At 44.4% G+C, this 27,197-nt stretch overlaps 1 protein-coding gene across 2 annotated transcripts in view; it reads right to left on the reverse strand.

The window, feature by feature from the left end:
* Positions 1-27,197, reverse strand: part of LOC124795367 — a 285,690-nt gene that overhangs the window by 58,547 nt on the left and 199,946 nt on the right. For both annotated transcript variants that reach the window (XM_047259371.1, XM_047259370.1), the window contains one exon: positions 8,208-8,281. In XM_047259371.1, the coding sequence (XP_047115327.1) occupies positions 8,208-8,281 (74 nt within the window). The remainder of the gene's footprint in view (positions 1-8,207; positions 8,282-27,197) is intronic.

The following is a 27,197-nucleotide window of genomic DNA, read 5'->3' on the forward strand; positions in this document are numbered from 1 at the left end:
TTTATATTTATCAGTTTCAGAAATATAGACGTGCCAAATCGGACGGTTCTTTTTTACACACCCTGTGCTCCATAACGCAACGAATTGTTGTGTCCTAGGGGTACAGGGACTTTACGGTCACATGTTGTTGTTGTTGTCTTCAGTCCTGAGACTGGTTTGATGCAGCTCTCCATGCTACTCTATCCTGTGCAAGCTTCTTCATCTCCCAGTACTTACTGCAACCTACGTCCTTCTGAATCTGCTTAGTGTATTCATCTCTTGGTCTCCCTCTACGATTTTTACCCTCCACGCTGCCCTCCAATGCTAAATTTGTGATCCCTTGATGCCTCAGAACATGTCCTACCAACCGGTCCCTTCTTCTAGTCAAGTTGTGCCACAAACTCCTCTTCTCCCCAGTTCTATTCAACACCTCCTCATTAGTTATGTGATCTACCCACCTTACCTTCAGCATTCTTCTGCAGCACCACATTTCGAAAGCTTCTATTCTCTTCTTGTCTAAACTATTTATCGCCCACGTTTCACTTCCATACATGGCCACACTCCATACAAATACTTTCAGAAACGACTTGCTGACACTTAAATCTATACTCGATGTTAATAAATTTCTCTTCTTCAGAAACACTTTCCTTACCATTGCCAGTCTACATTTTATATCCAGTGGAAGACTAAGCACAGCGTACGTGTCAGCCGGGCTACCGTTAGGATACGCACCCCTCGGAGTCCAGTGTCGCATTAGAGCAAACGGACACTGGAGCTGGGGAGGCTGGCTGGGGGCGGTGAGTGGCGGGGGCGGCCCATGTGCGATGCGGCAGAGACTCCCCCAGACGAGGGTCACGTGAGCCGCCGAGACGCCGCAGCGCCGGTCGACGACCTGCCGACCGCCAGCCAGCCTGCCATATGGAGCGACGCCCACGCCTTGCAACGCGCCGTCTATTCCTGGGCCAAGACAGCTCCACAGCTGCGCGGCTCCCCGCCGCCTAAGCTCACACTTGTTGCTGCGCTACCGAGCCACACCGCTCTGGTGGACCAGAATTCCTCCAGCAGAGTGCGACCTTCATTACTTCTCACATCGCTCATGTGGTCTGGCGCGTTCATGTATAAAATGTTCAAATGTGTTTGAAATCTTATGGGACTTAACTGCTAAGGTCATCAGTGCCTAAGCTTACACACTACGTAACCTAAATTATCCTAAGGACAAACACACACACCCATGCCCGAGGGAGGACTCGAACCTCCGCCGGGATCAGCCGCACAGTACATGACTGCAGCGCCTTAGACCGCTCGGCTAATCCCTCGCGGCGTTCATGTATCACTCAAGCTTTTGGAATGAGGAATGGAAATTCGGCAAATTCGAAGTTTGTTGGAAATCGCCAACACCCAAACCTCCAGATGCCAGATTGGTACCAAACGTTGTGTTTCGATAGAGTATCCAACCAAAACTTCTATTCAGTTCGTGCTGTGTGCTGTCATCCAGTAGAACATGTGTAAATGGTAATTAAAAATAACACCAGAACTACGGAGTATCGCAAAAGCGCATATGTCTCTGGTAGGTGATTTCGTTGGGCATCAGATCGTTCTACTAAAGGCCCCGACTTCAAAAACTATTGCAGCAGAATTTTTTTTTTAACGGCTTACGTGTGAAATTGTTGTACGAGAAAACATTTTTCTAACATGTGAAGAGAGCGTTTCGGAGTTTGTAGCAATGTTCTTTTGGCAATCTCCTTTCACTTTGTTAGTCGAAAGTAGCAAACCTGTATAGTACATTCGTATAGATAGGTGTGGTGTTACCTGTACAAATATACGCTATAGGTTTGCTAATTTCGACTAACGAAGCTAAAGCAGACTGCCAAAAGAACATTCCACAACAATTTCACGCGTAAGCTGTTGAAAAAAAGGAAAAAGGAAAAAAACACGTCACTGGGTTTCGAACTCGGGACCTTTAATACGACGATATGACGTTCATTAACTCACCTCCCACAGATATTGAAATGGGTGCCTCACATATGTGCTTATCCGGTACTCTGACTCCGTAGGGCCGGCCGGGATGGCCGAGCGGTTCTAGGCGCTACAGTCTGGAACTGCGCGACCGCTACGGTCGCAGGTTCGAATCCTGCCTCGGGCATGGATGTGTGTGATGTCCTTAGGTTAGTTAGGTTTAAGTAGTTCTAAGTTCTAGGGGGCTGATGACCTTATAAGTTAAGCCCCATAGTGCTCAGAGCCATTTGAACCATTTTCTTTGACTGCGTAGGTCTGGTGTTATTTTTAATTACCATTCTCACTGCATGGCAGCACACAGTACGAACTGAATAGGAGTTTTGGTTGATATTCTATCGACACACAACGTTTTGTACCGATCTGAGTGTCTGCCATCTGGAGGTTTGGTTGTAAGTGTTTCATTCTCAAACAGAGGATGAATATAGTCTGGCTAATTTGTGCGCCGTGCGTTACACTGTATCAAGACACACTAGGTGTGTGAAAAAGTTAATGATACTAATTTTTCATCTGCCAAACTTTAATTTTTTTCAAACAACAATGTTGTCCCCTTCAAAGTAGTTCCCTTCCGTAACTGTACAATGGCAGACTCGTTATTTCCAGTCTCAGTAGCAGCGCTAAAAGGCTTGAACTGGTAGGGCCTTTTAATATGTCGGTCACATTCTTTTGAATGTTCTCCAGAGATCCAAAATGACGCCCTTTTAAAATTCTTTCAGTTCTGGGAAAAGAAAAAAGTCACAAGCATTCAGATCAGATGAATAACGGTGGCTGCGGAACAACAAGAATGCCTTTTGAGGTTAAAAATTCCGTGATGGAAGTCACCGTGTAACATGGGGCGTTGTCGTGATGCAGATCCACCCGTCTGCCACTTCCGGTCTCACTCGATTCACCCTTTTCCTGAGCCCTTCCAGGACATCTTCGTAAAACACTTGCTTCACAGTTTTTCCTGGAAGAACACTCTCACAGGAGCATGCACACGTTTGAAGTTTCAGTTTTTGAAGTCGAAGGTCTCCCCGAGTGACCTTCATCTTCGACGTGTTCTCGGCTCTCCAAAAATGATTTGCGCCAGCGAAAAATTTGCGTCCTTCATAAGGAATGTTTCTCATAGGCCCGTTTCAACTTTTAGAAGCTCACAATCACGATTTCCCAAGTTTAATGCAAACCTAATGGCATAACGTTGCTCTAAACTCCGCTGTTCCATTTCTGTAACAGTCAACAAAAACACAATTTCGCTAATGGCGCTGTCAAAAATCACGGGATGGCTGTACGGAACTGAAACTCGGACTGAGCCTCCGAAACAGAGAATTTCGTCCATAAGGGACGGCATTAGGAGAGTCACTTGTTTACTACGTCACTAAGGGTTTCGACGATTCACACCAGTCGGCCGCGGTGGCCATGCGGTTCTAGGCGCTGCAGTCCGGAACCGTGGGGCTGCTACGGTCGCAGGTTCGAATCCTGCCTCGGGCATGGATGTGTGTGATGTCCTTAGGTTAGTTAGGTTTAAGTAGTTCTAAGTTCTAGGGGACTGATGACCTAAGATGTTAAGTCCCATAGTGCTCAGAGCCATTTGAACATTTTTTTTTGGTTCACACCATCAACTCAAGTTGAAGATGATGGTGTGAACCATCGAAACGCCTAGTGGCAAAAGAAACGTGCCTGACGCAGAAACTGTTTTATTTGTATCTGGAAGGGATGAACACAACGGTCTATACAAGTAGAACGACACAGTTGCCATGTCGTTCGCACTGTTGACAGTCTGATTACTTTTGTCACACCACGTATACAAAGTCTGCAACTAAAATACCTGACTTACTGTGCTAAATATTTCACGTAAGATTATACATCTTGATGAGAAAATTATGACAGAAGTTTAAATTTTTAATTTCGGTCAATAATTATAAGAAATATTGAAACTTCAGTTTTCTGTCGCCCCAGTAAGTCTTTTCACAGAAAACCTGCATCTGAGCTTTTCTAACCCTTTAAGCCATTTAGTAATACAGATCCGGCAAATGCGACCAAGGGTTTGTAGGAAGCTTATTTTGGATATCAGGCGGATGCCGGAAATGGGAAATCCAGATTCCCAGCTGCCCCTTCCCAAAGATTCCCAAATGGGAATCTGCTGCGATATCCGTCTGAAAAGGATGAATTCCGACAACAGCCCAACCTGCTCTAACGAGTTGAGAGTGAAAGATGTATTAAAAAAAGAAAAAAAACAAGCTGTTTTTCACCACTTCCAGCTTCATGGTATTTGGTTGCAAAGAACCGAGAGTTCTAATAGCGCTCGGCTGTCCCCAGGAGCAATAAAAATGGATAAAAATGATATTTTTACTATATCTTATATCAATATACATACAGTAAATTACAAACATACACGAACATGAATTGTGACATTATCGTCGCGACGATTAAAAGCAGGACAAGCCCTAATATCCCTCTTATGACTAGTGTCTTAAAGATACAGGGTATGCATAAAAAATATGGAAAACATCAAAAACGGAACACATTATCATGTCTAACGAGGAGTAGGGAACCCGCTGGCATTCAAAACAGCTTCCTGTCGACTCGGAAAAGGTAAATGCTGGTCCTGTACAGTTTTCAAGGGAATCTTACGCCATTCTTCCTGTACAACAGTGGCAAGTTCAGGTATCGATGAAGGACGTGAACAGCGATCACCCAACCTTCACTCCAAAACAGACCACAAAGTTTCAACATTATTCGGATCTGGTGACTCTGATATCCAGGAAAGATACGAAAATTAATCCTCGTGCTCACAAAGGCAGTCCTGGACGATCCGAGCTATGTGTGTGGGGGCCTTGTCATCTTGGAACACAGCGTCATTACTGGGGATCGAACACTGTACCATGGGATCTACCTGATCAGCCAAAATGGTCACATAATACTTGACAGTAATAGGATCATTCAGAGTAGCGATGGGGCCGACAGAATACCACGGTAGGGCTGTCCAAATCATAACCGAAAACCCGTCACATTTCACTCTTGGGAAGGAAGTTCCACTCTTGGTCAGAAGTTGGAAACAGTGTGAAACAAGACTCATCTGAGCAAATTACTGTCCTGAATTGCTCTAAAGTTCAGATTTTACGGCATGGGTACCACATTCTGCAGTTACGAGCATTTGCATCACTGATTGGTTGTGTAATTCCAGCTCACCATGCAATCCCCCATTTATGAAGCTCCCTTCGTGTTGTTTTGGTGTTGGACGGTTTCGTGGGTGTAAAGTTCAGTTCTGCAGTGATTTTTGCAACTGTCGTCCCTTTATTTGTCGTCACATCTTCTTCAATGACCGTTCGTCTCTTTTTTTTCTTTTGCTACTGCGTTTATTCTGCATTGCGCGAAGTGTCGGCAGGGTTAAGTACGGAGCTGGCATGGTTAAGTTTAAGGGGTGGCCGGATGCCCTTCCTGCCCGCGGTACGGAATTAGCGTACCCCAGCTGGCTGCGGCTAGTGTAAATCGTGAAATAGTGTGAATGAGTTGCAAATGTCTCCGAGTCGTGTAACTGAGGCGGGACGTGGGGACCAGCCCGGTATTCACCTGGTAGGCTGTGGAAAACCGCCTAAAAACCACACCCCATGCTGGCCAGCACACCGGTCGTTGTTAATCCGCCAGGAGGATTCGATCTGGGGCCGGCGCGCCTACCCGAGTCCAGGAAGCGGCGCGTTAGCGCTCTCGGCTACCCTGGCGGGTAATGACCGTCCGTCCCATCACTCAACATACACTTTCGGTGACGTTGTGACTTATTGGATGATGCTTTTCCGCTTTCCCTGTGTGCGGTATAAGTTTTCAGTAGTATAAGTCTTCACTACGCTGCCTCTTGAAACGCCTCGGTTACAGAAGCATCCACCCTACGACTACTAACAACTTCCCCACGTCCGAATTCACTGAGCTACGACACGTCGCACTCGCAGCTACACAGAACGCTGTTCTGACAACGACTGACATTTGCAACGTATTGACGACGTTGCACAGGTGCAGGTCCTGATCAAATACAACAGCCCAAACTGTAGACTCGGCTAGCATCTGCATTTATGTTCATGCGTACATTTCCCGCAGTGTTTCCAGATTTCTGTACATCCCCTGTATTTTCCTTGGTTATACGGTAGAACTGGAAATAGCCTCTCCCACGATTCCAGCAAACAGTCCAAATTCTTTGGATCCTGCGTATAAGCCAATGAGTCTTCGCCAACAGACGTCTCTGGCTACATCTGGTACGTAACGCAGAATGAGTTAAAGTAAAAGAGCCAACTGTGACAGTGTTGTCTCTTTTCCGAAGTTAACAGCTGCACACCAGAGACATGTGCATGTTGTCTGTACGTTTATTTACAGTGAAGCTTTCTCGGAATTCCAGTTGCGTGACATCGGCGAGCAACGTCTTCAGTACGACTACTCTCTTTGCCTTTTCTGACTCGCACGTCAAGCGCTATCGCGCAGCTGCAAGTTCGAGAAAGTACTGTTGTACCAGGAAGACACTTCAACAAGCTACTCACATGCTTGTTATGGACACTCCGAGCCAACCAAGCCCAAGGTTTTCAGTCTTTTAATGGTGATCTTAAGGAGATTAAAATAAAAGAAATTCGACATTTTCAGGAAAAGGCATGTAGCACATCAAACACTGAGAAACCTGTCTCCTGTTCCCGAATAAAACGGCGCTGTTTACCTGTCAGCAACACACCTTCAAATCCATTTACAGTTACAACCTTGGATTGCAACACAGAATTTCAGGTCTGTGCAAAGACCGTAACAAGTCATAAACAACTTGCATAATAAGAAATACGCACCATACGTTGCTTCACAGCTACACGGCTACTAAAAACACTGTCCCAGACGTTTCACGCTTCACTGTGAAGGAACTCGTTACCGGTAATTTCGATAGCAGTGCCACCGCCTACCCCCCCCCCCCCCCCCCCTTTCATTCTACTCAGCGGAATATCAACGTAACAACAAGATTTTTCTTCACACTTTATGTTTATGTGTTCCGATGTGTTACATAATAATTCAGCTTTCTACCGAGATTTTAAGACTTCAGCCATTCCATTTTCGTATAGGTAAAGTTACAAGTTATGTTACTCCACAAACTTCGAAGTTACAATATTGTCGAAATGACAAGTTATGGTTCTCGTCCAATATATTGGTAACACCACCATCCTTATGAACGCCGACTTCTTCCCAATTTACAGTAGCAGCTTATTCTTCTACAAGACTTCGATACCCAACAGTGAGAATCTGTAGAATATATTACAATTATGTTTGTCTCTTCTGAGGGAATTCAGTACTAATTACGAGAAAGCAGAGATGCTGGAAGCAACAAATGGCAGTTACGAGGACTCACATCGTTGGCTAAGAGAGAGAGAGAGGGAGAAGTTGAGAGAGAGAGAGAGAGAGAGAGAGAGAGAGAGAGAGAGAGGGACAGCGGGGAGATAGAGGTGGGAACGACAGAGTCATAACACACGCTAAGCGAAGTGGAAGCTGACTGGCATGATTTCAAGAGCTTGTCAGTGCATATGCATCGAACTACCGTGTGTCTTTTGCTACATATCACATTTACGAGGAACATGATGGTTTGGATTTTCAGAATTTATTTAAAATGCATAATATTGTTTCCTCAGTGTCACATGTCTGAGGTAACAGAGAGGAAGCAATGTTATACATTTTGGAGAAGTTATGAAAGCCCAAGAAGATCGATGTGGGCAAGATACCTAATTAGGATAGAAGGACCCGTTGAGAGTGGAAAGGGCCGATAAAGGTGACGGACAAGATGGAAGGACGGTATCAACAGGGATACGGAGGCGATGGTTCTGAGGAAAGGAGAATGGACCACGAAAACCAGGAACAAAATTGACTGCTGGAAGGATGTAGAGAACACATATGGTATCCCGGACCAAAGCGGCAATTGGCACGCGGTCTGACATAAGAACCCTCGGTTAATGTGGCGACATAAAATGTTGGCTTGTGGACGTGTACATATGCAAAAACAGTAATACAATTGTTACACGAAATTAAAAAGTACTGCACAATCAAGTGCTGTGTTGGCACCTTTGGCCACAATTAGAAGGAGAATGGTTGGTTTGTTGCCAAGAAATTACAACATTGTTGGGATAGTAGATGCAGTGTCTAAAGCACAACAGTCAATTGCGAGCTGCAGCATCTGCTACAAAGCACGCAGAAAGTATAATTTATAGCAGATTCAGCAGTTGCCAAACCTTGCCGAAGCGGACAGCAGCAGCTGCGGACGCACTAGGTCGACGTCCTCGTGTGAACACGAAGTGCACTTCACCTGAAACAGTCACGGAAAGTATAAATTAAAAAAATGAACTTATATGATGGTGTATGACAATGTACCATGTACTTTAAAATTATATGATAAAGTAAACACTACTCAATACCAGAACATTACATTAATATCTAAAGTTCACACGGGTCTGCTAATACCAGAGCAGTATGAATTACAGGAAGAATTTTCCAATAATATCAATGGAATTTTTCAGTGAACATGGTCATGAATGAGGGGCACCTCTGTATTTGTATATTCCAAGGTTTTACACATCGTCATGTTTGGTTTTTTAGTACTGTGTACAAGTAGTGTGAACACGTGGCTTCTGAGACAAATTTCTAACAATATTATGACCTATTTTCAATTGTGACACCGACTGCTAACATTAGGAACTTGGGTTGGGCTTTGGGCTCTCGTTTCTACACTACTTAGACTTCCTGTATTTCTTGCGCCAGCAAACAACTGTGTCAGAATTTAAGGAATATATATATATATATATATATATATGAGAGAGAGATAGAGAGAGAGAGAGGGGGGAAGGGGGAGCGATAGAGATGCTATGGTGTTTTAAAATTTATTGCTTCTAAGCGCGCATAATAATGTGTTGTCTTGTTTAAACCATTAGTTCATTTTAGGATTTCCATCTCGGAAAGCATGTTCTGCTACAGCGGATTTATGTTAGCCGAACATAAAAGGAAGTGCCGCCTGGGACAACGTGACAAACTGCCGCCTGGGTCAATGTGACAAATCGGTCGTAGCGGAACATGTTTTCCGGGATGTAAACTATGAAGTAAAATTCATTCAGACTACCGTTTCAGCAAAGGCAACTGATTTCCATGAGCGATTGTATAGAACGGTAATACAAATTTACAAATACCATTTAATTTCAACAGAAAACACAGTGGAGTGGAGTCAAATAATATATGGACGATGAGTTTGCACCAACAGAATGACGTTCGATTACTTTTAATCGAGAACAATAACACCAGCCAGAGATATTCACGCTTTCAGAATGACGTGACGAATGGTGTTGCCCTCTTTACAACTCTGTAAATTCGTGGGGCCCTTGAACCTTTGATGCAGTTGACGTTTTATCTCCCAAAATTGCTCCTGCAGTCGGAGACGAATCTCAAGGCAGTAGTTCTACACGTCGATCGAAGCTTCTCGAGCTAATGCCACACTAGGCTACTTTCTCCGTTCAATAACATTCGCGGTTGAAATAGTCGGGGAAGGGTGCCACATTTGAAACGTCAGATGTAGTCGAGCTCAAATAAAAAATGAGTGTCAAATCTGCTACAAAAATCTGTGGCTTTTGCAGTTGTGTTGCAACCAGCTTACAAGATGAGCCGCCATTCTAAACTTAAATATTTAGCCGAAGTAGCATTGTACGTCGTTCGTCGTCGCGGAACACTTACCCGCCTCCAGAAATGGTGGATTCAGCAAATTCTCATAAATCGTCCAAGGGGAGGAAAGCACGTGTTGTTACACAAGAAACTTACAGATTATCCGGAGAACTTCTTTGAGTATCATCGTATGTCTGTAGCATCTTTTGACTTACTGTAGTCATGTATTAAAACGAACTTACGAAAAAAGAAAAAAAATTAAAGAAACTAAGTCGCTTCATTGCTTTGGTGCAAAAGCAAAAACTCAGTTATTATTAGTTCACTGACCAAATGAGCCTTTCCTACGACATTTACCACATAGCTTTCAGATATTACCATACGCGGGTGTCACAGAGGGCACAGTAAACGTTTTGGTTGCTCTGCGACTGATGATAAAAACAGCCTAGTGTAACAGGCTTGCCAACGACAATAGTGACGATAAAAAAGCATTCCACAGCGGTAGTCGCGGCCGGAGACATATGGAGCGACAATTCGCTTCTTCTTGTTGGATCTACATCTAGATGTGTACTCTGCAAACCATTGTGAAGTCCATGGTACAGGATACGTCCCACTGCACCAATTATTAGCGGTTCCTCCCGTTCCATTCACTTGTTGAGCGTGGGAAGGATTATTGTTAATATGCCTATGTGTGTGCTGTAATCACTCTACACTTGTATTCACAATCCTAGTGATGAGTAGGAGGGAGGGGAGAGGGGTGTAGTATATACGTAGAATCATAATTTAAGGTAAGTTCTTGAAATTTTGTAAGTAGGCTTTCTCGGGACAGTTCATATCTATTTTCAGGAGTCTGCTATTTCAGTTTCTTCACCATCTCTGTGACACTCTCCCATAGGCGAAACAGGCCTGGGACCATTCATGCTGCTCATCTCTGTTAAGTTCAATATTTCCCATTAGTCCTATATGGTACGGGTCTCACACGCTTGGGCGAAATTCCAGAATGTGTCGCACAAATGATTTGTGAGCAATCTCGTCTATAGACTTGTAGCATTTTTCCAGTATTCTACCAATAAACCAAAGTCTATCATCTACTTTACCCACGACTGAGCCCCAAGTGATCATTTCATTTCATGTCCCTACGAAGTGTTACAGCCAGGTATTTGTACAAGCTGGCCGATTCCAACTGTGACTGACTGATACTATACTCAGAGGATACTACGTTTTTTCATTATGTGAAGTGCACGATTTTACATTGCTGAACATTTAAAGCAAGCAAGCTGCCAATCTTTATAGCACTTTGAAATCTTATTAGGATCTGGCTGAATATTTGTGCAGCTTCTTTCAGACAGTACTTCGCTATAGATAATTGTGTTATCGGCAAAAAAGTGCGAGGTTACTACTAGTATTGTCCGCAAGGCCATTAATATACAACTTGAACAGGTTACCAGCACACCCGACGTTTGTTCTACATCTGGTGATGACTCTCCATCCGCGATAATAACCTGCGTCCTCCTTACCAAAAAATCCTTAACCCAGTGACAAATTTCATTTGATACCCCGTATGATCGTACTTTTGACAACAAGCGTAGATGGAGTATTGAATCGAAAGCTTTTCGGAAATCAAGAAATACTGCATCTTACCCGAATGCCTTGATCCAAAGCTTTCAGTACGTCACGTGAGGAAAGTGCGATTTGACTTTCGTATGATCATTGTTTTGGAATTCTTCCTGGTTGGCATAGAGGAGATCATTCTGTTCGAGATACCTCATTATGTTTGAGCTCAGAGTATGTTTCAAGCTTCTACATGAAACGGATGTCAAGGATACTGGACGGTAGTTTTATGGATCGCTTCTATTACCCTTTTTGTAAGCGGATGCGACCTGCGCTTTCTTCCAACAACTGGGCACGGTTTTTTGTTCGAGGGACCTACGACAGATTATAGTTTTGTGTGTGTGAATTCCTAAGGGACCAAACTACTGAGATCATCGGTCCTAGTCTTACATGCTACTTAAACTAACTTCTGCTAAGAACAACACACACATCCATGCCCGAGGGAGGACTCGAACCTCCGGCCGGAGGGGCTGCGCAAATCGTGACATGGCGCCTCTTAACCCTCGGCCACTCCCCGCGGCTTTTTAGTTAGAAGAGGGGCTAACTCAGTCGCAAATTCAGTATAGAATCTGATAGTGATTCCATCAGACCCTGGAGCTTTATTCAATTTTAAGGATTTCAGCTGTTTCTCGACAGCACACGCTCATCTTTTCGGTCACACGAGGATTAAATTCGGGGAACTCTCCTAGCTTTTCATTTGTAAAAGAACATTGGAAAACGGAGTTAAGCATTTCAGCTTTTGATTTGCTATCGTCAATTTCAGTTCCTGTCTTTTTCGAGAGTGACTGGACACTTACTTTGGTGTCCTCACATACGACGAGAATTTCTATGGGTTTTGTGAAAGGTACGATAGCTACAGAAGTCGTCACTTGACAGTAAAATGCGTTTCATTCTGCTCCGTCTATCTATAGTCATATGCTCTGCTATACACTTATTATGAGGCAGTCTCCGTTCTATAGACGTTTCTTTACAGTGATTGTATACGGTGGGGTTATTCCAATTACACTGAACAACAAATGTGAAGTGAAAGTGTGTAAACTGAATGATTTTGAGTTAGTTATGTTTATTTCAGTATAAAATCATACAAAATCATCATCTTCATAAATATTTAACTCTAGGTTTTTTTAAAAAAAAGTAATCCATTTTTTTCTATAAGTAATTCAATAACTAAATATGCATTCATGTTCCAAGATTCAACATAACAAATTTTAAGTGAATAATTACTCAAATTACGTTATGTGTTATGCATTGATAAACTTAATGTCATTCTGGAAGTACAAATGTAAAATATTAAGAAAAAATGAAGGTAATATTACATGAATGAAAATACTTTATTAGTCTACTTTGTACCATAACTATGTAAAGCACAAAAGAAAATATATAAATTAACTGGTGACAAATGTATATAATGGATCACAAATGTTAAAAGTCCATATGTACAGTATATCGAATTACATATTTTGTTCAGATATAAGCCAGCCGTTGTGGCCGAGCGGTTCTAGGCGCTTCAGTCTGGAACCACGCGACCGCTGCGGTCGCAGGTTCGAATCCTGCCTCGGGCAAGGATGTGTGTGATGTCCTTAGGTTAATTAGGTTTAAGTAGTTCTATGTTCTAGGGGACTGATGACCTCAGCTGTTAAGTCCCATAGTGCTCAGAGCCATTTGAACTTTTTTTAATTTTTTTTCAGAGATAAATTCAGAAGTTGACCGTTTTCGCTTGGACTGACGTTTATACACGTACTAGGGAACATCCCTTATGTCTCCAGAATGAGATTTTCACTCTGCAGCGGAGTGTGCGCTGATATGAAACTTCCTGGCAGATTAAAACTGTGTGCCCGACCGAGACTCGAACTCGGGACCTTTGCCTTTCGCGGGCAAGTGCTCTAACATCTGAGCTACCGAAGCACGACTCACGCCCGGTACTCACAGCTTTACTTCTGCCAGTACCTCGCCTCCTACCTTCCAAACTTTACAGAAGCTCTCCTGCGAACCTTGCAGAACTAGCAGTCCTGAAAGAAAGGATATTGCGGGGACATGGCTTAGCCACAGCCTGGGGGATGTTTCCAGAATGAGATTTCCACTCTGCAGCGGAGTGTGCGCTGATATGAAACTTCCTGGCAGATTAAAACTGTGTGCCCGACCGAGACTCGAACTCGGGATTTTTGCCTTTCGCGGGCAAGTGCTCTACCATCTGAGCTACCGAAGCACGACTCACGCCCGGTACTCACAGCTTTACTTCTGCCAGTACCTCGTCTCCTACCTTCCAAACTTTACAGAAGCTCTCCTGCGAACCTTGCAGAATTAGCACTCCTGAAAGAAAGGATATTGCGGAGGCGTGGGTTAGCCACAGCCTGGGGGATGTTGCCAGAATGAGATTTTCACTCTGTAAACAGACTGTCTTAAAACAATCCCCTGCATGCTTCTCATCACCTTGTATGATTCCATCAAAAGTATGGTCTCCAGATGGCTCTCGAATTTGTGGGCCTACAAATATGCCCTCCTTTACTTTGGCACCATTTAAGTAAGGGAATTTTTTCATTAAGTACTTAAACACGTCACCATCTTTGTCCATTCCCTTAACAAAGTATTTAATGAGACCCAACTTGATGTGCAAGGGCGGGAGCAGAATCTTTTTAGGGCCTACTAGAGGCTCACTCTTAATGTTCTTTATACCTGGTTGAAGAGATTTTCTGGTGGGCCATTCATATTTACTGTAATGGGATGCACGAGCTCGGCTATCCCATTCACAGACAAAGCAGTAACACTAACTGCATACCTAATAGCAGTGCAATCACCTTCAGGTCACCACAAATCTGCCATTGAGAGTCATTATATTTGATGGTTTCCAGTAAAATTCTCATGTTTTGGTATGACTCTTTCATATGCCCAACTGGAATAGAAGGAAGCTCATTATCAATATGTAAAAGCAGTGCTTTTAAGCTCAATTTTTACGAATCAATAAAGAGTCTCCACTCATTAGGGTTGTAATTAATTCTGAGAGCCTTCATTAGACCATTTATGTCTACACATGCCACAACACTATCTTGCATGTTAAAAAAGGAGTGAATTTTTGCTTCCTTCTGCAGTAGAATGAAACATTTACATTGCTTTCCAGAAAACTGCACTACTGCAATCTTGATGTTAAAATCTCAGCCTTAGCTTTAAAGAACTCCAAATCTCTAATAAGATCACTTAACTCATTTTGAGACAACTTTTGTGGATCATCAGTTGATGATATATTTGGAAGAAACTCTGGATCTTGTAATGTACATGGTTCAGGACGTTCAGAATCCCCATCAGAAGTAATCTCGTTTTCCGTCGGTGGTTCAGGTATTGGCAATCCTTCCCCATGTAGAACTGGACGTATGGCAGATGGAATGATAGGATAGATCACTGTCCGCTTCTTCTTAGATATTCCCTTCTTGATAGGAGGAACCATACAAAAGTAGCAGTCACTGACATGGTTAGTTGGCTTACGCCAGATCATGGGCACTGGAAAGGGCATTGAACGTCCTTTCCCATGCATCCAATTCCTGAGGTTGCTGGCACAAGTTTTGAAAATCACATGTGGTGTCCAGGGTTTATCCTGATCACCTATTATACACCCAAAATAACAAATATAAGCTTTTTTAATCAGTGGAGCTATTTGCTGTTTTTGTGAAGCAAATGTCACTTCCCCACACATATAGCAAAATGTGTCAGCACTGTTGACACAAACTCGTTTTTGTTCACTTCAATAGCAGTCAACTTGAACAACTGGTAGTTAATATGGAAACAAATGTGTAAAAATTATTACATGCATTAATAAAGTCACTGAAGTTGACGCGGAGGGAGTAAAAGAGATCTCTAAAATTGGTATCAAAAGGTTTATATCCAAAATATTGCACACACGTAAGACCAGGGACAATAATATAACCCATTGTTACTAGTTATTATGAGATTGACAAACTATTACAATATTTGATTTTAAACTTAACATAAAGATCCGTATATAATTATCTCACCGTAATAAAACAGTGTAAAATGAAAACTAGAGCTAATTTTGAATTGTCTTTGTGATATTCGCGATCAGCACGTTAGAATTGATAGGAATTGGCTGTTTTCATTCGATTTACATTTTCATTGTCAGTGTTATGAACTATTCTACTGGGTACATACGTAACTTGAGCCGTAGGTTAGTTGGGTCTGTTTCTGGCGTTACAAAAATCGTTTAACTTTACCGGAGAAATTCGTCTAGTGTGGCATTAGCGTTACCGTGGAAGTTTTAACTGTAGCAAACAGCGGTTGTGAAAGCCTGCATTGTAGCTCTGATTAACTTAACACTTTGCTCCTCTGCTAAACTTATCTAACGCTTAATCAGTCGAGTTACCTTGTTTACGGCAATTAAATGAGCGCTAACTGCTACTTCGGCAATCCGTATGTGAAACGCGGTACTACGCCTTCGCTTACGGAAAAGCGGTGAAATATTCCGCCGTGCAGATGAGATGAATCAGCTCAACAGCTCTGCAAAGGATTACAAGTCCGTGAGCAGTTGCCTGTTGGTGGGATCACTCGTGCAAAGCACGTGCACACAGCGCAAAGCGACTGGACGCACGCAGAGGCAGATGAGACAGCTGCCTCATTTTATTTCACAGTCTGCACTGCTACCAACTCCCTAAACGTGCGATCAGCCACTGCGCACATTTCTCTGCTCCAGCACTTTGCCTCTGTTTGTGCTCATCTGTGCAACCCTGTGTATTCTCGGTCCGGTGTGCGTCTCGTTTGAAATCCGTCCGCTGCCTCTCGGATATTACCTTGTTCAAAGGAATGAACACTTTAGACGCAGCCAAATTTCACACGGCTCCTGTTAAATTCTGTGTATCATTGAACGGAGTACGGACTAGCAGAAATTTTAAGCTAATCGTTGGCATGCAAAACAGGATATGTAACAGCGCACTAAATTTTGTGACGGAGTAGAAAAAACACAAAGAGATAGCGCGATTGTAAACTCGTGTAACTGCAGTCAGATTGTCGTGGAATGCTTTTCCTGCAAATTAGTGCACGTTCACTGAGCAGTTCTGTATTCAGCATAGAGAAAGTCAAGGAAAAAACCGAGTGCCACAGGGATGACTTCCCGGCGCACTATAGTTTTTCTTGTATTTCAGTCACATACTATTCGTAGGCTGATAACCTCCGGCGGCACTTAAGAAGGAGACACTCAGCAATCAGAATTTTAAAGTTTATTAGTTAATTTGTGGTACGTGAAGTTCAGAACTCAGATATTACTCTGCAATAACGGTCAGTGTGGCAGAACGGTTCTAGGCGCTTCAGTCCGGAACCGGGCTGCTGCTACGGTCGCAGGTTCGAATCCTGCCTCGGGCATGGATATGCGTGATGTCCTAAGGTTAGTTGGGTCTAAGTATTTCTAAGTTCTAGGGGACTGATGACCTCAGATGTTAAGTCCCATAGTGCTCAGAGCCATTTGAAAGTGGTAGACCTGAAGATATCAATACTGACGTCGTCCAGATGAATGAAGATCAGTGTTCAAATGGGCGCAAAACATCAGACTTAAACTAACTAATACAATCCCAAAATAATTTAGTATTTCGTCATAAATCGATTGGCATTGAACTCTTCTCGTCGGTATCCCTGTAACACATTAGAAAACAGTGAAGAACTTCGGTGTAACTTTGGATGAGCGTCTCATCTAGGCCGAAAATAGTGTCGACACATGCAGAGACTTCCACTTGCCTCTAAGTCCTCCCAGAACTTGAGGAGCATTTCCGCAGACTATGAAACGTGAACTTGTTCAATCACTGGTTGTACCGAACCTCCAGCATCGCGACGGAGAACTCTACATGGTAAGAACAAACCGTGAATGCCTGCTTGTGTGCGTTACACCCGCAACATCCGCCTGTTTGTCCGTGCTAGTGCTTCACACGCCTAGTTACAATGGCTGCGGCCAGACACGTTACGTGACTGCCATCCGCTACCTCTACTTCGTCGGCTTCTCACTGAGCGTGTATCCCAGTTCCACGCATCGGAGGTTAATTACGTGAAACATCTCATTATAATCGAAGCACAAGGGCTCACTCATCTAGCATATTAGCTGTGACCAACCTAAAAACAATAACATTCGTTAACTTCTCGACCGTCACTGGCGCCCCTCCCTAAAACAAGTTATCCCGCGGTCTACATTGTGTTCAGTGCACTGTTAAATTTAGTCACAGGCTGAAGCGCGTTTCCTTCTGTCAGTCTAGTTTTCGTGAAAAAGTAATACGTATTCCACCTTTTCCTCCACCCAGTAAAGCAAATGCTCACATCGTCTTCCTGTTACGCTTCTTTCTCTTTTCATTGCAGAAAAGGTCATGACACTTACTTTTGTGCTACCGAGATTATTTGTATTTTTTATTTTTATCACGTTCATTATTCGCTCCCTCTTGCACTCCTTCTCTCATGCCTGTCACTGCTGTTAGCACCCTTAATTTAAATCGATCTGCCTGTAATTTGTGTTTATTTTTGTGCTTGTCATGAACGAATGCAAACTGTTTTTTTTTTCTGTACTATTTTGTGTGCCCCCCGAAGGAGGCACAGGAAAAATACACAGGTGTAAAATGAATGTGAAGTTCATTGTAACACATACAAACAATCTTTCATGAGGGAAGTTAGTTTGGAATATAGTAATTGAAAACAAATTACTTATTAAATTTTGAAACAACAGCAGAGTTATACGAGGGTGAGTCAAATGAAAACCTTAAATTTGTGATAGCAAATCGAAATTTCGCACTGTTCACCGTTATCCTGTAAGTTGGTAAGTGTGCTACAAACAGCGTGCAGAATGGCCTGTAGGTGGCAGCATAGTGCAGATGCACACATACCGTCGCAGTATCAGTATCAAGATGGCCGCCCCACTTGGCGACTTGCACCAGGGAAGAACAGTGCTCTGTTATTCGGTTTTTGCGTAGTGAAGGAGTGAAACCTATTGAAATTCATCGAAGAATGAAGGTTCAGTACGGTGATGCATGTTTGTCACAGCAGCAAGTCTACGAATGGAGCAGGAAGTTCGCAAATGGTGTGACTTCAGTGGAAGACGCTCCTCGTCCAGGTCAGGCACAACGAGTTGTGACTCCACAGAACATTGCAGCAGTTGAAGCCATAGTGAAGGAAAACCGCCGAGTGACACTGAATGACATTGCAGCATGTTTACAGATTAGTCATGGGTCAGCACATCACATTGTGCATGATGTGCTCCAATTTCACAAAGTGTCTGCAAGATGGATGCCACGGCAGCTGACTCCTGAAATGAGAGAACGACGTGTTGATGCTTGTGAAGATCTTCTTCGGCGCTTTGAACGAGAAGGTGATGGCTTCCTTTCAAGAATCGTTACTGGGGACGAAACGTGGGTTCACTCCACCAACTGGAAACGAAGAGAGCGAGCAAGGAATGGCGCCATTTCTCATCATCACCAAATCCAAAGAAGTTTCGATCAGAACCATCAGCAGGAAGGTTATGCCGACTCTCTTTTGGGACGAAAAAGGCGTCATTTTGGAGTATTAAATGCCTGGAGGGACCACTGTCACCAGTGTATCATACACAGCTCGCCTAAAAAATCATATGCGACCTGCAATCAAATCAAAGCGCGTGGATTGGGTCAGCAGGTGTCCTTTTGCAACATGACAATGCAAGGCCCCACACTGCCCGTACAACAGTTGCAACAGTCACAGACCTGCATTTTGAGTGTCTTCCTCATCCACCATACTTACAAGACCCTGCACCAAGTGATTTCCATATGTTTGGACCACTCAGAGACGCAATGGGAGGAAAGAAGTTCCGTTCTGATGAAGAGGTACGCCACGCGGTGCATGAGTGGTTGCCAGGACTACAATTTTTTTTTTTTTTCTAAAGGGATTTGTGCACTTTGTAAGCACTGGAGGACTTGCATTGAACGTGGTGGAGATTATGTTGAAAGGTGATACAGCTTTGTACCACTTCTGCACAAAAACAGATATTTAAGGTTTTCATTTGACTCACCCTCGTATGAAGGCTGAAGTCCTGAAAATGTCACAGTAAACTAAAGGTTCCAAAATCCAATGTCCATACACTAAGTGTGTCACGATCATAGCCCGGAAGGTCCGCGTAAAAGTTAAAAGTCTCTAGAGGACGAGCAAAAGTTAAAGTCTCGAAGTTCACGTGGTTCAAATGGCTCTAAGCACTATGGGATTTAACATCTGAGGTCATCAGTCTCCTAGACTTAGAACTACTTAAACCAAACTAACCTAAGGACATCACACACATCCGTGCCGGAGGCAAGATTCGAACCTGTGACCGTAGCAACAGCGCGGTTCCGGACTGAAGCGCCTGAACCGCTCGACCACAGCGGCAAGCTAAAGTCTCGAAGGGACGCACAAACGCTTAAGTCTGGCGCACAGCTGGAGGAAAACAGAGACAATTATTACAAAGTATAGCGGCCGGTCATGGCGTCAGAGCCCACGTCTCTCTGTTGTAGAGACCACAGGTGGTGGAGGTCCGTAGCCGGCAGCTCCTGAAGGGGAAGGTCAACGTGGCCATCCTCGTCTCCGTCGTAGCTGCAGCGTCGGTTCCAGGTCGAGATTCTGATTGTGGGAACGCTTTAGCAATTTAAACATGGTCCAGGCACCGGGCAAAATACTACCTGCACGTCAGGATACTGCAGGTACCAGTTTAGGATACGTTGCCCGTGGAGGAGAACAAAATCTACGGAGCCACTGACCTCTGGCGGCGCTTGTATTGCCACATGTAGGCCAGTTGGAGGGTTGTCATCCCTTGTCTTTCGGCTGGAGAGCTGGCTTCCGTGAGATCTCTGGCTGCATACCCCATCTATGCTGTTGGGTGATGGGTGAGTAGGTGCCAGGCCTTGACACAGCACTATTTATGTCATAGTATTTCTCCAGCTGTTTGGTTCTATATTAGATGTAACTTATAAAATGCCTATCGCAATAAATGTAACATAAAATATGTAGATTCTATGGTCTGCAGTAAGGGAGGGCCCAATGACTCTACTTTTGCCAGGTTATATAAATAAATAAATTTTGTCAGTTTCTCTATATGCAATAAGCTATATATGAAGAATAAGTGAAAAGAGCAGAATTTACCAGATTCTAGAGTTGATTTATTGATGAAAGTATGAACTGGAAGATCGATCATTTAAAAAATCTATGGCTTACAGAACACTCGTTCGACCTATACTTGAGTATTGCTCAACAGTGTGGGATCCGTACCAGTTCGGGTTGACAGAGGAGATAGAGAAGATCGAAAGAAGAACGGCACGTTTCGTCACAGGGTTATTTGGTAAGCGTAATAGCGTTACGGATATGTTTAGCAAACTCAAGTGGCAGAGTCTGCAACAGAGACGCTCTGCATCGCGGTGTAGCTAGCTGTCCAGGTTTCGAGAGGTTGCTTTTCTGGATGAGGTATCGAATATATTGCTTCCCCCTACTTATACCTCCCGAGGAGATCACGAATGTAAAATTAGGGAGATTCGAGCGCGCACGGACGCTTTCCGGCAGGCGTTCTTCCCGCGAACCATACGCGACTGGAACGGGAAAGGGAGGTAACGACAGTGGCACGTAAAGTGCCCTCCGCCACACACCGTTGGATGGCTTGCGGAATATAAATGTAGATGAAGATGTAGAATTCTAAAAGATAAAAGAAATGTCCACAGCTAGAGCACTAAGTTGTCTGCCGCTTAGATAGATACTCCATACAGCTACAAAACTCGTTTATCGTATCCCAGTTACATTAAAAGTCTTAAAGTAACAGTGCGAACTTTAAATCAAAATTTAAATTCAAGACAGCCACCACAAATTGCCTGAATGAAAACATTTTGCCACACTGGATGCGACTGTAAGCATTAAAATATCTCTTTATTTTGCTGTCATTACTGTGCAGTTTCGGGTGTGAAGCCATTTTCACATATAGGGACACATGAGCCAAAACATTATCACTACAAGCTTAATAGCTTGTTTGTCACTGATTCTGCGTATCAGGGATCTGACAACTTGTTGGTAGGCCTGTGAAGGTAGGCGGCACAAGATATCTATGCACAGGTCATATGACTAGCGTAAATAACGGACCGCTGACATGCGTACGCGGGTACGGCGCCCGATAGCCGCGCAGGTAGGTTCCATAGGATGTACATCAGGTGAATTTCGTCGCCGAGACATCAACGTGAGTTCACTGTAATGCTCCTCAAACCACTGTAGATTGGTTCCCGCTCCGAGATGCGGACAATTACAGTGCTGAAATATGACATGCCGTCAGGAAAGTCATCAAGCATGAAGGGATGCAGGTGGTTCGCAGCTACCAGCGTGTCTACGATTACTACCTCAGAGCCCAAGCAAGCGCAGGAGAATGTCTCCCATAGCATAACACCGCTCCCACCGGCCTGTGTCGTGGCGCGCTGTACGTTTCGAGCCGCCATTCACCTCGATGACGGCGTTTATGGAGAGTACTAGCAAAGTGTAGCAAAAATGTGATTCACCCGAAGAGCCGACACGCTTCCATTGATCGACGGTCCAATCCCGATGGTCCCGTGCCCGCTGCATCGTAACAGACGATGTTGTTGGGTCAACATGTGAACACATGAAGTTGGTCTGCTGCGGAGCTCCATATACAACAATGTACGATGAACTGTGTACTCTGAGATCTTTGTGCTTGCACTAGCATTGTGCATTTCCTGCGGAGATGCCCCAGATCAACATGTATTCTACTTTACAGAGCAGAGAATCCTCCGAAGCCCACGTTCTGTGAAGAATTGTGGACATCCAACCGTTTAACTCCTAGTGATGGTTTCACTGTCCTTCTACCTCTTTCTGCAGACACACACGTCAGCAGCACGTGAACATCGACCAGCTTCGTCGTTTTCGAGATATTCGATCACAGGCTCTGAATAATAATAATCTGCCCTTTATCAAAGTGGCTTATCTCGATGGAGTTCCCCCCGTACAGGCCATATCTGCACTAGGTGTGACCTTGACAGTGTCTCCTCTGCTTGCATACTTTTTTTCCGTGTCATATGTCCGCAACGCCACCAGGCGGCATCCAACTTCGCTGTGGACGGTGGTCATAATGTTTTGGCTTATCAGTGCAAGAGTAACCCATGAAAGTGGACACATATGAGTTACATCCAAGCATTCGCCAAATCACACGACGGTAAAAACTAGGGGGGGATGGCCCGACGTTCAGTGAAAGAAACGAAACAAAGGTGTTTCTTTTTTTTTTTTTTTTTTTTTTAAAAAAAAAAAAAAAAAAAAAAAAGAGTGCTCTTAGACTTTTCTAGAATACCACTTGGCACTTGGGAACATAAGAACGTCCTGGAACATCTACAGCGACTTATCGCGAGGTGGAAGCTAAAGGAGGTCCCGCGCTATATTGGAAGACTACACATGCATAAGTGTGAATAGTTCTGGACATAACCGCTTCTCGGCTCTCAGCTTCCATTTCCTCCATCTCACAAATCCCTTCCTTGAAATACGTTTGCAGTTATCATTTCACAGAATACTAGGTGGACTTTATAGCAAGTGGTCTTTGCGTTGACCATTTGCATAGTCTACTCTTTCCGGCTATATGCTTCTTTTCATCCTCTCCAGGTGCCCACATCAAAGTCAATAGTTCTCTTCTTTACTCCCAAATGTTCGCTTATGGCTGCATTTCGTATTCAACCTATCCTAATGATGACAGTTTGTCCCGCAGAACTGTATTCATACGCGTTCATTACATATTCGTATCCGTAAGTTAAAAGATTCTCGAAATCTGCGTGAGCAACAATGGGTGCACTAAAAATGTACACTTGTCATACATGTGACACAATGAGACGGATGTGAGGTATCATGGAAAACCCGTCATAGGTTGTGAGTGTTACTTACCCTGTGTAGTGTCCCTAAGCCAATGTTATGTATGTGTCGAAATGGACCTCACATAAACCTCACGTAGCAATATGCAACTCACTAGATCTCTTCAAAATATGGACCACCCTGAGCAGGATAGCTCATGGTAACACTGGTAACGCATTCCACTGACGAACAAGCGCGCCCTAAAGGCAGGATATCCTGACGTTGAAGACATTCGTCCACTGATTTGGTAGTATGTTATCATCCATCAGATAGTTCAACGTTCATATGGAAATGAAGTCCCATGCTTCTTCACAGAGAGTATGGGAAGGATGCGGGAGACCCGCACGGCCGTACTGGGCAAGGTCCTAATGGACGTGGTCTGCCGTTGCCTTCCTCCAACCGTAATGGGTATGAATGATGACGAAGACGGCACAACAACATCCAGTCATTTCGGTGCAAGTGAATCGAACCAGAGACCCCGTGCTCGTGAATCGAGAACGATGCCACGAGACCACGAGCTGCGGACAAAGTTCATATACCCTTGAAAAATAGTACACATACAGTCACAAGACATTATCTACATGCTGCAGCTGTCACATTATCCCTAGAAAATCCATGCATAGTTCCTAACATGAATATGCACCGAAAGAAGGTATTGTCCACGCCGTTCCACTCCGTTTCGACAGTACTGATAGGGTTAAACACGTGCCTGGGGAACGTGAGGTTAATAAACGGCGAAACTCACGCTCTGGTTGAGACCGCGGACTTACCAGTAAACAGAACAATTTTTCACTGTTCTCTCCACTCACTGCAGGCCAAGCACACTGTTCCCCGACGCAAACACGTGCCTGGGGAACGTGAGGTTAATAAGCGGCGAAACTCACGCTCTGGTTGAGACCGCAGACTTACCAGTAAACAGAACAATTCTTCACTGTTCTCTCCACTCACTGCAGGCCAAGCACACTGTTCCGCGACGCAAATCCGGGAAACGACACTACGTGTGACATTCAGTTTTCAAACCAATCCGCAAAGACTCTAACTCACTTCTGGTCTGCAGCTAAAAAAGTCTACCAAAATGATTCAAATGGCTCTGAGCACTATGGGACATGACATCTGTCGTCATCAGTCCCCTAGAACTTAGAACTACTTAAACCTAACTAACCTAAGGACATCACACACATCCATGCCCGAGGCAGGATTAGAACCTGCGGCCGTAGCAGTCGCGCGTGTCTTTCTGAATATTTACGCTCAATTCATTACATTTGTTTATATGGACGTTGTATTGCCGACCCTTACGTCAAGCGTCATCATCTGCAGGCCTTCCTGTTGCAATTTTCTATCGTTACGGCGTCTTTGTATACAAAATCATCATAGGTGAAAAGTCTCATGAAATTTCCGACGTTACATCATTTATATATACACTGTCTGACGTAAAAAGAGATGCACCGAGGAACGGAGGAGGAAAAGAAAACTTCACTGGCTGAGAAAGTATGTGAATTTATTACATTGATTCAAAATCGAGTAAGATTCATAAAGAAATTGGCAGTATGGCGCTGCCCCACCTTCGGCTTGGAAAGGCTCCATGAAGCCGTTGTAGCCTCTCATGAGGCAAGCTGGCACACACCTGTTGCAAATGGTCCCTGATATCCTGAAAACTGGCTCTGGGAACGAGTTGATGTCCGACCAGGTCCCACACACGTTCTAGTGGGAACGGGTCTGGGACTCTTGCTGGCTACCATGGGCAGTTCATAGTTTTATATCCTTTGTTGCAAACTGCACGCACATGAGTCATTATCCCAGATCGCATTTAAATGCAGTTTTATTATAGCATCACATCAAAGCTGAATCCGACCTCAAGACATAATAACGACTGAAAATGATCATCCTTGATCAGATATGAGTAACAGAAACAAAGTGCTTAGTGACGTCGATCCAGTGATTACAAGAACACAAGTAAACAGTCAGTGTTTCACAGTATCACTACCGGATCAGTGGAACAGTGGCACAGAATCCTGGGAAGGCCAGAACTGGAGGACGTAGGAGATTAGATGATTGTTGGCCGGTGGAGTGTCGACCGCGGTAGCTGTTGGGGGAGCGTCATGGTGCGGGGCGATGTAGATTTGGTTCGGAGCTTCGACAGGTTGGCTGGCACTTGGCCCGGAGCAGAGCGAAGAGCTTCTTGTTGGAGGTTCAGCCGCGCTTTAAATACACAGCAGGCTGAAGAATATCTGCTGGCGCTTGACAGACATGTTACTCGCGTATCCAAGTTAGTTCCGTCGTTTGCAGCACCACTGTTGCTGCTGCGCACACTGCCTTTGATGATGTAACCCTGGTGGCGCCTGCTAGCAATTAGCCTTTCAATAGATTGTCTGTATCAATAGTGTCCACAACATACAATGTACGAGCACGAGCGCCTGCAGCCCTGGTGGAGACTACCCGCTGGCCGCGGATGTTATGCTGGTAACAGGGGAGGCCGACCAACGGACAGATACTAGACACAGAGAGACTCGTCATGTTTGGACCAGCACTGTCCTGTTGAAAAATTGCACCATGATTCTCTCGCTTGAGATATAACATATGAGAATGCAGGATGCCCGTGATGTACTGTTGTGCCATCAGAGTTCCCTCAGTCACTACCACCCGAGATTGAGGTCATATCCAATAGCTCCCCACACCATGACTCTCCAAAACGATGAAGAAATGAGACCTCTCCGCGTGTCGCTGCCATACTCGCTGAAAAAGGTCACTGGGGTTAGTGGAGAACCGCAAAATCATCGCTGAACAAAACACTTCGCCGATGATCAGCTCCCCAGTCATGGCATCACTCCAGACACAGTGCTTTGTGGTTTGGCATTAGTGGCAGCCTCCACATTGGACGGCAGTTTCCTAAGCTGGCTGCTGTTAGTCTCCAATCAATGTTTCAGAATGACACATAAGTCCCTTAGACTTAGAACTACTTAAACCTAACGAACCTAAGGATATCACACACATCCATACCCGAGGCAAGATTCGAACCTGCAACCGTAGCAAGGGCGTGGTTCCGGACTGAACCGCCTAGAACAGCTCGGCCACCGCGGCCGGCTAGAGTGTTACAGGGAGTCCATTACTTTCGGATGCCAGACGCAGTTGTGAAGGGGTTACGATGTGCTGAGTGCACAAGAGAGTTATCCTCCCTTGTGGTGATCAGACATGGTTGACTCAACTTGAGGACTAGTGTGTCTGCCCTCACTTTATCCTGCAGTGCAAAAAATGGTTCAAATGGCTCTGAGCACTATGGGACTTAACTTCTGAGGTCATCTGTCCCCTAGAACGTAGAACTACTGAAAACCTAACCAACCTAAGGACATCACACACATCCATGCCCCAGGCAGGATTCGAACCTGCGACCGTAGCGGTCGCGTGGTTCCAGACTGTAGCGCCTAGAACTGCTCGGCCCTGCAGTGCAACATCGTCCCCAACTGGCACGTATAAATTTGGATATTGCACGATTCAAAAATCTGGCCAAATGGAGACACACGGTACGGTCCCTTTCAAACTCTACCAGGTGCTGATAACACAGTCTCAGGCTAGAATGGAGCATCTCGTTTCCTTCACAGCGGTCACTCAACATCTGTCGCTGTTCACACCCCTTATATGCCGTACCGTATCAGGTAACAACGCTAAACACGAACAACAGTAACGCACTCTGGCGGCAGTTCTGTTACCGAGAACTGCAACTGTAAGTATTAACATATTCGCCGATGGTGTGCTCTTATACTGGCATCCATCTGTATGTTGTGAATGGCTCACTCTTCTCGTCAGGCAATGTATGTTGTGAAAAATAATGCTCTCATAACACTATCTTGAGGTATACCGCAAGTTAGTTGATTTCTCTCCATTAAGCATGGCATGCTCTGTTCTGTTTGCAAGAAACTCTTAAATTTAAAAACATAGTTACCCTGATATTCAGTGTACTGGTATTGTTTGTTTATAACTAATGTGCAGCTACTGAAGAGGAGAAGGGGACTCGAGTTTAAAGTCCCGTCGCCGTCCGGGCGGGCCGAGCTGTTCTAGGCGCTACAGTCTGGAACCGCGCGACCGCTACGGTCGCAGGTTCGAATCCTGCCTCGGGCATGGAT

Source organism: Schistocerca piceifrons, chromosome 4 (assembly GCF_021461385.2).
Source record: "Schistocerca piceifrons isolate TAMUIC-IGC-003096 chromosome 4, iqSchPice1.1, whole genome shotgun sequence".
Taxonomy (NCBI): Eukaryota; Metazoa; Arthropoda; class Insecta; order Orthoptera; family Acrididae; genus Schistocerca; species Schistocerca piceifrons.